This window comes from Pantherophis guttatus, chromosome 7, assembly GCF_059756535.1.
Source record: "Pantherophis guttatus breed Tessera chromosome 7, ASM5975653v1, whole genome shotgun sequence".
NCBI classification, from domain to species: Eukaryota; Metazoa; Chordata; class Lepidosauria; order Squamata; family Colubridae; genus Pantherophis; species Pantherophis guttatus.
In genome coordinates this window covers 90844472-90856853 of record NC_142069.1, presented here as the reverse complement: position 1 = coordinate 90856853, position 12382 = coordinate 90844472, and the positions used below count along the sequence as shown (strand labels likewise).

The following is a 12382-nucleotide window of genomic DNA, read 5'->3' as shown; positions in this document are numbered from 1 at the left end:
TACCTACAAGAGTTTTAATTAGGGAAGTCAGGAAGTCAATTAAGTAGAAGAATCGAGGCTAGATTTTGCTCACGGCCAGAGAGAAATCTTTCAATCCCTTATCAACATTTTTACTAAAAAGCTTTTTTTAAAAAAACTGTCAGTATATTCATGAACTGGAATAGGGATACCAACAGGTCAGCCAATGAGGGCTGTTTGGTAACTGAAACATAGTATTTGTTGTATGGGGCCATAGGAGACAGTTTGGAGCCTGGGTGTGGCTTAACTGTTCTGTATATAAACTTGAGAGCACTAGCTTCTCCCTCCTCCATTTTGCTTTCTCCGTTTTGTGTTTCCATTTTGTGCTTGCTATTTCTCTTCTCTACAACGTGGAAAAACCTACAATGGTATTGTATCTAAAGGCATTTTCTTATGTAGAGAAATCCTGCAAAAGTATTTAATTGTGTGTGCTGCAACAAACTCTAACAAAAATGTAAACTATAGTCACACAAGATTTATAACATTTAATGTTAAAAGAATGCATTTCATTCCAGTTGATGGAAGTTAAGTTAGCTCTTGAAATCTTTCAGTCTTAGTTGTTTTCCAGGAAAATAATCTATGGCTCGGAGAACTGACCTGCAAAAATTTTGAAGACACTTTACGGTAATAAAATTACTGCTACCAGTCGATCCAGTGTTCACTTAAGATTTTTTTGCAACCCGGATTCAGGAATGAAATCCTCCCTTTGAGATAAACTCAGTAAAAACTACAATGTTGAATCCTTATAGTGAGTGCAGGTACTCCTCGCCTTACGACCACAACTGAGCCCAGGGTTGACATTGCTAAGGGAAACATTCGGGCAGCGAGTTTTGCCCCAGGTTGCAACTTTTCTTGCCACCGCCGTTAAGCAAATCATTGCATTTGTTAAATGAGTAACGTGGTCATTAAGGGAAGCAGGATCTTCCTCCTTGTTGGACAGAACGTTGCAAAAACAGATCACGTGATCCCGGGAAACTCCAACCGTCATAAATATGAATTGGTGGCGTTTGAATTTCGATCACATGATCATGGAGAGGCGGCAACAGCTGTAAGTGTGAAAAAACGGTCGTAAGTCACTTTTTTCAGTGCCATTGGAACGGTCACTAAATGAAGTGTTGTAAATTGAGGACTACCGGTCGTGTAAGATATGTTTTCTCTTCTACAATGGAGAATGGACTGAGTGGAATGACTGGGTAGAATAATGAGTCCCTTGGTAGAGCAACAGAGTTGTCGATTAATTTGGAAGAAGATCCTGATCAGAAATGGAGAAAGAAGAAGCATCAAAGTCGAATTTTAGTGTAAACAACAAGAATCCATTTTTCAATCTGCTACACAGATATTTCCAGCCCGTTTGCCCTCTTGAATTTAATCTTTGATAGTAAAGATTTATGAAGGAGTTCTTTCTCTCCTTAACCTCATCCTTGGTTTTTAACTCTAGATTTGAGGCCATTATTTGAGATTTCCAGTTGCAGCCACCGTTTTTAGAGTACAGGAGCAAAATCCAGAACGAATGATATCAATTCGATACGATTCCCTCATTGAATCAAATGTTTTTTTTTTTCTCCTGTTTTTGGAGCAGTGACATTTCCTAAACGCCAAGAATTTAAAACTGAGGATTCGTCGCACCGGATTTTAGGAATCGTACGGCGAGACGGCAAAAAACGCTTCCAAAATTCGAGTCGGTCTTCTTTAAAAAAAGCAAAAAAATGATCGAAGGCGGATGAAGGAGATGGCATGAATGAATTATGTGGAGTGTTATTTACATCGCTTGGATTGTCGAAGAGCACAACTGCCACGCACAAACACGACAACGAGTTGTCAAACCCTGCCAACGTGACAAATGCATGTTGTCGTCACCGACAGTTTGACTGAGTTAGAAAGTTTCTTAGAAGGGCGTCCAAACACCTGAACCGATTTTAGCTTCTTCCCTGCCGACTTCTGCAGAAAAACAGATTTTTTTAAAAAAAGAAAAAGAAAAAAAAATTAATCCCGACTGAAAAGCGAGATCACCAAATCCCTTGTTTTAATTTTGTTTGTTTATTGAGCAAAAATGAAGATTTGAGGCCTGTTTTGCATGATCTGTAGGGTGGGGAGGGGGTTTAAACCCCGCCGGCCCCTTTCAACCATAAAACTGCAGTTACAGCTTGTTCCTGGGAGCAAAACCACTTAGCATTTTGGCACTCCGTCCGAAAAACTGAGGAAACAATGATCCCCGTTCAGTCCTTCCAACCGCAGCTCTTCTCTGCCTTGTGATCCAGGAAAGGACAGGGGATGAAAGGCTGTGTCACAATCCGGGGAAGCGGGAGGGGGGGGTTGTTATCAGTGCGGGGAAGTGTGATGGTTCACGTGGGGGGCGTTAGATCCCAAAAAGCCCAGCCTCTGCTTGTTTTTCCTTTGTTCGGTCATCTAAAGGGCGAAGGAGGAGACAAAAGACAAGATCAGTCGGTGGCTTTAAAAAAAAAGAAAAAAAAAGAGAGGCACGGATGGAGTTATAAATGTTCCCCCGCTGAGATTGTCTTTTAAAGGTGTATTTATTTGGATGGGGGAATCTCCTTTTCTTGCAGACGTTTCATGACCCAACTAAGTAACATCATTGGTGATGAAAGGGAGGGTGTGTGGAGAGGGGGAGGAGGAGGAGGAGGACTGTAGGGTCCTTGGCATTCTCTGAGCTTGGTTGTATTCTTGCAGATGTTTTATGACCCACCTAAGTAACATCATCAGTGCTGGAAGGGAGGTGGTGTGTGGAGAGGAGGAGGAGGAGGAGGAGGAGGAGGAGGAGGAGGAGGAAGAAGAGGACGAAGACTAGGACTGTGGGGTCCTTGGCATTCTTTGAGTTTGGTTGTATTCCTTTAGATGTTTTATGACCCACCTAAGTAACATCATCAGTGCTGGAAGGGAGGTGGTGGGTGAGGAGAAAGAGGAGGAGGAGGAGGAGGAGGAGGAGGAGGAGGAGGAGGAGGAGGAGGAGGAGGACGACGACTATGGGGTCCTTGGTGTTCTCTGAGTTTGTTTTCTTGCAGACATTTCATGACCCAATTAAGTAATACCATCAATGCTAGTAAGGGAGGAGGTGTGTGGAGAGGAGGAGGAGGAGAGGACGAGGATGAGGAGAATGATGACTGTGGAGTCCTTGGCATTCTTTGAGTTTGGTTGTATTCTTGCAGATGTTTTATGACCCAGCTAAGTAACATCATCGATGCTGGAAGGGAGGTGGTGTGTGGAGAGGAGGAGGAGGAGGAGGAGGAGGAGGAGGAGGAGGAGGAGGAGGAGGAGGAGGAGGAGGAGGAAAAGGAGGAAGACTGTGGGGTCCTTGGTCTTCTCTGAGCTTGGTTATTTTCTTGCAGACGTTTCATTACCCAACTAAATAACATTATCAGTGCCTCAAGGGAGAGGGGTTGCTTCTGTTTACATACAAGTCAGTGTATATCAGTGTATATCACTACCCTGTCAGTGTTGGTGGGAGTGTAGTTTTGTTCTTGGAGGTTATCTGATTAGACTATGGTTGATTGTTTGGGTTGGTAGCCCTTGATTGGGATATTGTTTATGTCTTGATTGTTGGTCAACTCTAAATCTTGGTATTAATGTCTGCTCCGCGGGGCGTTGATTTCTGGTGAGGAAGTGTTTTGCTCCTTTTGTTTTCTTTTTAGCTTTTCGATTGTCTCTTTTGAATAGTATATCGATGTTGCATATTAACAGAAACCAACCCCTCTCCCTCGTAGCACTGATAACGTTACTTAGATGGGTCATGAAATGTCTGCAAAAAAACAACCAAGCTCAGAGAGCATTAAAGACCCCACAGCTCAACCCTGAGCTACAACCCGAGAAAGGGGAAGGGAAGGCTTGCCACCAGATGTCGTGGGCGATCCATCATTGGCGGTACTTTAAGAAGGGTTCAACAGTCACTTGTCTGAAACAGTATAGGATCTCCTGCTTGAGCCAGTGGCTGGACTAGAAGACCTCCAAGGACCCTTCCAGCTCTCTTCTGATTCCGATTCTAAACACCAAGCCTGCTCACCTGTTCTTTCAGCTCAGCGAGTTGGCCGGAAAGCTGCTTGACCAAAGACATGGTGGTCTCCAACCTTTCTTGCAGGTTCCTGATTTCGTTCTGTTCGTTGTCCCCCTCATTGCTGACTAAGGACATGGCTCTCATCCGAGGAAACCACTCTAAATTCTTTTCCTGCAGGAGATGGAAACCATTATGAGACGTTAGCTCAACGCGTTCCATAAGGAGATTCCGAAGGATTCCAAAAAGTTTCTTGAGAATGAAATACTAAGATGGCAGGAATAGCCAACACCCTCGAAGATAAGCTCAAGATCCAGAGATGGATCTTGACAGACTGGGAACCCCATCCAACAAAATTAAATTCAGTGTGGAGAAAAGTAAAGTCTTACACTTAAGTAATAAAAACCAAAAACACACATATAGACTGGGTGAAACCAGGGTTAATAGCAGTAAGATCTCAGAGTCTTAGTGGACAACCAATTAAATATGAGCCAACAGTGTGCAGCGGCAGCCAAAAAAGCCAACGCAATCCTAAATTGCATTAACAGAGGGATTCAATCAAGATCAAGGGAGGTACTAATTCCACTCTATAAAGCCTTAGTAAGACCACACCTAGAGTACTGCATCCAGTTTTGGTCACCACACTATAAAAAAGATGTTGAGACTCTAGAAAGAATGTAGAGAAGAGCAACCAGGATGATTAGGGGACCGGGGGCTAAAACATATGATAAACAGTTACAGGAACTGAGCAGTGTAAGTCTAGTGAAGAGAAGGACCAGGGGAGACATGAGAGCACTCTTCCAATATTTGAGGGGCTGCCACAGAGAGGAGGAAGGGGGTCAAGCTATTTTCCAAGGCACCCGAAGGCCAGACAAGGAATAATGGATGGAAACTGACCAAGGAGAGATTCAACCTAGAAATAAGGAGAATTTTTTTCTGACAGTGAGAACAATCAACCCATGGAATAGAAGTTGCCTTCAGAAATTGTGGGAGTTTCATCACTTGGAAGCTTTCAAGAAGAGATTGGACTGCCATTTGTCAGAAATGTAGAGTCTCATGCTTGGTCAGGGGGTTGGACTAGATGACCTATAAGGTCCCTTCCAACTCTTTGGTCTGCACAAACATCCGGTCGATGTGCAACGGAAGGAATTCAAAACAGCAAGGAAGAAGCTTGCTTAAATACGTATAACAATTGCAATAATTTGAACGTTTTTTACTTAAATAAAAAAGAAAAGAAGATTGAAACAATACACGATTATGATTTATAAACAAAAATTACTTAATTGGTGTTATATAAGTGGTATGGTTTAACAGATAGAATTTGGGATAATTGGAAAATTGCATTAAATAGCATTATTTGAACTAAGAACTATGTTTAAATGTTAAATTGCTTTATTTTTAAGATTTATTTTTTTTTTACATTTGATTTATATGCCGCCCTTCTCCGGAGACTCAGGGCGGCTTACAATGCGTTAAGCAATAGCCTTCATCCTTTTGTATATTTATACAAAGTCAGCTTATTTCCCCCACAAACTGGGTCCTCAATTTACCTACCTTAGAAAGGATGGAAGGCTGAGTCAACCTTGAGCCTGGGGAGATTCGAACTTACAGTAATTGCAGACAGCTGGTGTTAATCACAATGCTTTTAGTCTGCTGAGCCACCAGGCCCAGATTAAAGATAAGATTTAAATTTGATAAAGTAATAATGGAATAAGGATTTAATGAGTATCATGAAATATAAATATGTTTGAACTGTACTGAAATGTCTTATGAGTTATTAATTGAATTAAGATTTAAGGTGGGTTAATAGAAGGGTAATTGTTTTGATTAAGTAAATATGTGTTATTTTTTTTAAAGATGATATTAGTTGAATATGTGATTTAAGATTGAGAAATAAATGTTATGGCAAAATAGAATAGATAAAATTTTGTTAAAAATGACCAAAAATTGAACAAATTGATGACCAGATCAAAGCTCTGTTCTGAAAAGATGTAATTTGTATGTTTGGGGAAAAAAAAATAACAAGGAAAGGAAAAGGGACATTTAAAACATCTCTGTGCTGGCTCATTGCAAGAATTTTTACTTCCTTCCTCTGCTACTTAAAAATAATAAAAAAACTCCTCACTGAAAGCAATTCCAGCATTTTAATTTTCTTAGGAATTATCCTGCGGAGCTGATTTAGAAGGATACTCTCTTTTTTTTTAAAAAAAAAAATTGAAATCCATTTCTCTTACTGCTAAACGCGATGAGTAAAATGACATTATTTTCAAAATAATTGGGCCAAATATTGTGGCTCTTTTAATCAGAGCTTGCAAGCAGATGGTATCATTCCTACAACGTGGGCTCGCAGAGTATCTGTTAATTTTTGGACAGGAGCCGGTTGTTTTGGAAGCGAAATGGCAACGGTTGTAACGAAAACAATATTTTATCGAGGGAGCGGATATCGCGGTGCATCAAATCCATTAATCCAATTGCTTTGCTTTATTTAAAGAACATTCCCCATAAAGCAACTTTTCTATTGCTACATTTCAGGAAAAGAAAAGCTACCCGTTGGTCTCCGTGACTTTGAAAAGGATGCAGCCCATTATTTGATCATGATATGAAGCGGTTTATATTTTCCATTTTCTTAAGTAGTTTTCGGCCTTCCCCCCTGTAACCTTTTGAGACCGTGTGTCAAAACACAAGCGGGGTGCAAACGTTTCGAATTCGAAGCGCTTGAATTGCGAAAAGGCTCGTTTTAAATTTGAGACGAATGTTTTTGCGTTCCGAAATGGCTTGTTTTTAAACCGGTCTGGATGCGTTTCCCAGGCCGAAAGAGATGTTTGGTTCTGCTTCAAGGTAGAGACAATTCTCAAACAATCAAAACAGCTCAATTCATATCTGTTCATATCAGATCAGGCTGGGTGTGGTGGGGTGGGGTGAGATAGATATAATTTTTACGAAATCAAATAGGAATAGGTAAAAGAAGGAAGGAAGGAAGGAAGGAAAGAAAAGCAAGATGGATGAAATTGGTTACAGCAGTGATGGGTGCAATTTTGGAAGATCTCATAAGCAAAGGGCAGACAGCAACTCCCAAGAAGCAAGACAATAGGTAAGGAGCCGAAACTGCAAACTCCACTCCCCTTTCGCTCCTCTTTTATTCCCTCTGGGAGGGACCATTCACTGTTCACCTGTGGCTTTACTCCCGAGTCGACCCTTGTTCTTTAGCTGTTCCCTTTGTCTGGCAACTCTGTGCATGCGCACAGTGGGAACAGGCTCCAGCTGTTTGTCTGCCTCACTGATGTCTGACTCCGAAGGCAGATGACAACTGTCAGACGGCCCTGGCCCCTTCTCTGCCTCTGACGCAGAGCCCTCATCAGAGCCTTCTCCAGATTCTAGGACTGGCCCATGTTCCTCCCCAACCTCCTCACTGTCCGAATCTGCTGTCAGCTCCACTGGCGGGCCACAAGAGCATCCAGACAGTGTCTTCCACTCAATCCATGCTTGTCAACCAATAAAACCCTAGCCATCTACTGTCAATTTTCTAAGTCACCGTGCTTCCAAAACGGGTGCTTTGCTTCATTTATTTTGACATGGGACATGCAAGGTAAGAGGAGGCCTTTGGGACTACATTAATATTTTAGAGAGACTCAACTTCAGAGATCCTGGTATTATTGCTAATGAAAAATAGATTCATTCACTGCGCCGGTAATTCCCAACTGCTGGTAGCAGAGGATTAATTTAGCATGAATATTAATACACACATTTTGGAATAAACATAAATACCTGATTCCAAGCAAGACTAGAAAGAAGAGAGATGAGAAGAAATTCTAAAACATATTTTGGTCTAGGGAATGAAACAGATTCTTTTAAGAAGAGATCTGGCAACCATCTGTCATTGATCACTGATGTGATTTGGGACCAGTGATGGTTGCATAACTAGAAAATGCTACTAAGTCAGAATAACAGAGTTATCCCTGCCCATGGAAGGAGATCCTATACCCTTCCAGACAAATGACCTCCAAATGGTGGAGCACCCACAGCATCTGAAGGCAACCCAATTAATTGTTCTCACTGTCAGGAAGTTTCTCCTTAGTTCTAGGTTGCTTCTCTCCTTGTTTAGTTTCCAGCCATTGCTTCTTGTCCTGTCTTCAGGTGCTTTGAGACTATGTTGACCCCCTCCTCTTTGTGGAAGCCCCTCAAATATTGGAACACAGCTATCATGTCACCTCTTGTTCTTCATTTCCTTAGACTAGACATACCCAATTCCAAGCAACGGTTCTTCATATGCTTTGGCCTCCAGTCCTCTAACCACCCTCGTTGCTCTTCTCTGCACTCGTTCCAAAGTCTCAACATCTTTTTCTTATAATGCTTATAATGCTTATAATTGCTTATAATTCTTATAAACTGGAGGCAGAATTCCAAGTGTGGCCTTACCAAGGCATTATAACGTAGTACCAACACGTCACATGAACTTGAGTAATGATCTCTATTAATGCAGCCTAGAATTGTGTTGGCTTTTTTTGGCAGCTGCAGCGCAATGGTGGCTCATATTCAAGTGATTGTCCAGTAGGACTCCAAGATCCCTCTCGCAGTTACTGCTACTGAGGTGCCATCTATTCTGTACCTGTGCACTTGGTTTTCCTTAACTTCCTTAACAGATTAACAGAGTGGGAAGGGACCTTGTAGGTCATCTAGTCCAACCCCCTGCCCAAGCAGGAGACCCTACACCGTTTCTGACAGATGGCAGTCCAGTCTCTTCTTCAAAGCCTCCAGTGATGAAGCTCCCACAACTTCCGAAGGCAACTTCTGTTCCATTGGTTGATTGTTCTCACTGTCAGAATAATTTCTCCTTATTTCCAGGTTGAATCTCTCCTTGGTCAGTTTCCATCCATTATTCCTTGTCTGGCCTTCAGGTGCTTTGGAAAATAGCTTGGCCCCTTCCTCTCTGTGGTAGCCTTTCAAATATTGGAAGATGCTATCCTGTCTCCCCTGGTCCTTCTCTTCACTAGACTAGCCAGGCCCAGTTCCTGCAACCGTTCTTCATATGTTTTAGCCTCCAGTCCCCTAATCACCCTGGTTGCTCTTCTCTGCACTCTTTCTAGAGTCTCAACATCTTTTTATAGTGTGATGACGAAAACTGGATGCAGTACTTAGGTGTGGTCTTACTAAGGCTTTCTAGAGTGGTATTAGTACCTCCCTTGATCTTGATTGAATCCCTCTGTTAATGCAATTTAGGATTGCGTTGGCTTTTTTGGCTGCCGCCGCACACTGTTGGCTCATATTTAATTGGTTGTTTACTAAGACTCCAAAATCCCTCTCACAGTCACTGCTATTAACCCTGGTTTCACCCAGTTTATATGTGTACTTTTGGGTTTTTCTTGCCTAGGTGTAAACCTTACTTTACTCACTACTGAATTTCATGTTGTTAGATAGGGTCCAATGTTCACGTCTGTCAAAATCCATCCAGATCTTGAGATACCTTCTGGAGTGTTGGCTATTCCTGCCAGCTTGGTGTCATCTACAAATTTGATGAGTTCCCTTCTATTCCTTCATCTAAATTGTTTATGAAGATATTAAAGAATACTGTTGTTTTTTTTTTTTGCTGTCAAATCTTTTTTAAATGCCTAAATGCCACTTCTTAACCTTCCTGGGCTCCCCACTTATGTATATTACAAAGGGTATTGATGCTTCCTATGATGTTTTTTTTACTCCATTTATGGTTGAATGATACCCTTCTTAAGTGAAGAATTAATTAATCGTGTGATGAAGGACATGATGTCAATCGTCTCATGAACATCCTGTCTGTGCATTAACCCTGAATACTTAATAAAGTAGGCTCAGCTCAAGGAGAAATACTGGACTAATCAGAAATCTGGCATTTGAGCTGCTTTCCCAGGTACCTCTGCAGAATTCTTGATCGGGGACAGTAAGTGGAATTTATTATTTGTTTTAACTCCTTCATTACAACGCTTTTCAAAACTTTATCCATTCTTTTTTCAGTTTATGGATAATGTCATTATCTTCTCATGGAGGTAATGGGAAAGGTTCCCCTCGCACCTATGTGCTAGTCGTTCCCGACTCTAGGGGGCGCTGCTCATCTCCGTTTCAAAGCCGAAGAGCCTGCGCTGTCCGAAGACGTCTCCGTGGTCATGTGGCCGGCATGACTCAACGCCAAAGGCGCATGGAACGCTGTTCCCTTCCCACCAAAGGTGGTCCCTATTTTTCTACTTGCATTTTTTACGTGCTTTCAAACTGCTAGGTTGGCAGAAGCTGGGACAAGTAATGGGAGCTCACCCCATTACGCGGCACTAGGGATTCGAACCGCTGAACTGCCGACCTTTCGATCGACAAGCTCGGTGTCTTAGCCAATGAGCCACCACGTCCCTTTCTCATGGAGATAAAGGCTCAATTTTTAAAAAATATTACACGGTGTTTCTCATTTGTGTTAGTGGGCTTAAAATGCCTTTGTGATTACAGGTAGTCCTCGACTTACGACAATTCATCTAGTGACCGTTTGGAAGTTACAGGAGCCCTGAAAAAAGTGACTTATGATCACTTTTCACACTTACGGCCATTGCAGTATCCCCATAGTAGTCGTGTGATCAAAATTGAGACACTTGGCCACTGACTCGTATTTATGACGGTTGCTGTGTCCCGGGGGGGTCATGTGATCTCCTCTTGTGACCTTCTGACAAGGAAAGTCCATGGGGAAGCCAAGTTCACTTAACGACCATGTGACTCACTTAACAACGGCAGCGATTCGCTTAAGAATTGTGACAACGAAGGTCGTAAAACGGAGCAAAATTCACTTCACAAATATTTTGCTTTCCAACGGAAATTTTGGGCTCAATTGTGGTCGCAAGTCAAGGACTACCAGTGTGCAAAGGAAGAGATCCTACGGTTAAGATTTGAAGACGTTCCAGCTGCGACTGGAAGGACCAATTTTCTGCGTCACAAATCACCGCCGAGTGGGACTCACCGCGATCATTTGGGCCACGTAACTTTCAGGTCCAGTGTATTCCGTTGGGTCTTTCACTCTGACCAGAACGATAAAACAGAGATAGTGCCACATGTTGTGTTCTGACTTGATGTGTTCCTCGAATGAAACCGTCTTGTTGTCAAATTTGTCTCGCTCAAGGCCTGCAAAAACAGAGAGAGAGAGAGAGAGAGAGAGAGAGAGAGAGAGAGAGAGAGAGAGAGAGAGAGAAATTCACTAGAATCTTTTCATACATTAAAGCAGGAGTCTCCAACCTTGAATCTTGAAGACCTGTGAACTTCCAGCTCCCAGAATTCTGGCTGGCTGGCTGAGACCCCTGCATTAAAACTCCCTTAAGAAACGAGTAGACAAAAATCCTATAACAGTCCTTGATTTACAATGGTTATAACAGGGGAGGAGAGGAGAGGAGAGAAAAAAGAGAGAAGGGAAGGGGAGGAGAGGAGAGGAAAGGAGAGGAGAGGAGAGGAGAGGAAAAAGAGAGAGAAGGGAAGGGGAGAGGAGAGAAGAAAAAAGAGAAGGGAAGGGAAGGTGAGAGGAGAGGAGAAGAAAAAAGAGAAGGGAAGGGAAGGGGAGAGGAGAGGAGAGGAGAGGAAAAAAGAGAAAGGGAGGGGAGAAGAGAGGAGAGAAAAAAGAGTGAAGTGGAGGGGAGGAGAGGGGAGGAGAGGAGAGAAAAAAGAGAGAAGGGAAGTGGAGTGTAGTGGAGTGTAGTGGAGAGGAGAGGAGAGGAGAGAAAAAGAGAGAAGGGGAGGCGAGGGGAGAGGAAAAAAGAGAAGGGGAGGGGAGGGGAGAGGAAAAAAGAGAAGGGGAGGGGAGGGGAGAGGAGAGGAGAGAAAAAGAGTGAAGTGGAGAGGAGAGGAGAGGAGTGGAGTGGAGTGGAGTGGACTAGAGAGGAGAGGAGAGGAGAGGAGAGGAGAGGAGAGGAGAGGAGAGGAGAGGAGAGCAGTTAAATTAACAGCATCGATATTGCCTTCTGATCTCCAAGTCAATACAGGTAGTCCTTGACTTACAACAGTTCATTTAGTGACAGTTAGAAGTTACAACAGCACTGAAAAAAGTGACTTAGGATCATTTTTCACACTTTTTCACACACATGGCAGCATCCCCATAGTTTCCTTGATGAAAATTCAGATGTTTGGCATCTGACTCATATTTATGATGGTTGCAGGGTCTCAGGGTCCCTTCTGCAACTTTCTGACAAGCAACGGGGAAGCTAGATTCATTTAACAACCATGTGACTAACTTAAAACTTGCAACAATTCACTTCACAGCTACAGCAAGAAAGGTCGTAAAATGGGCCAGAATTCACTTAAGGACTGTTTCCCTTAGGAACGGAATTGTTGGGCTCAAATCATAAGTCGAGGACTATCTGTACACTGGACCAA

General features: G+C 42.6%; 1 protein-coding gene across 7 annotated transcripts in view; it reads right to left on the bottom strand.

Moving 5' to 3' along the window:
* Positions 1-488: 488 nt before the first annotated feature.
* ITPR2 (inositol 1,4,5-trisphosphate receptor type 2) overlaps positions 489-12382 on the bottom strand; it is a 184234-nt gene continuing 172340 nt past the window's right edge. For all 7 annotated transcript variants that reach the window (XM_060694915.2, XM_060694909.2, XM_060694913.2 and 4 more), the window contains 3 exons: positions 10983-11143; positions 4034-4195; positions 489-2424 (listed from right to left, as the gene is read on the bottom strand). In XM_060694915.2, coding sequence (XP_060550898.2) covers positions 2338-2424; positions 4034-4195; positions 10983-11143 — 410 coding nt within the window. In that variant the 3' untranslated portion in view covers positions 489-2337. The remainder of the gene's footprint in view (positions 2425-4033; positions 4196-10982; positions 11144-12382) is intronic.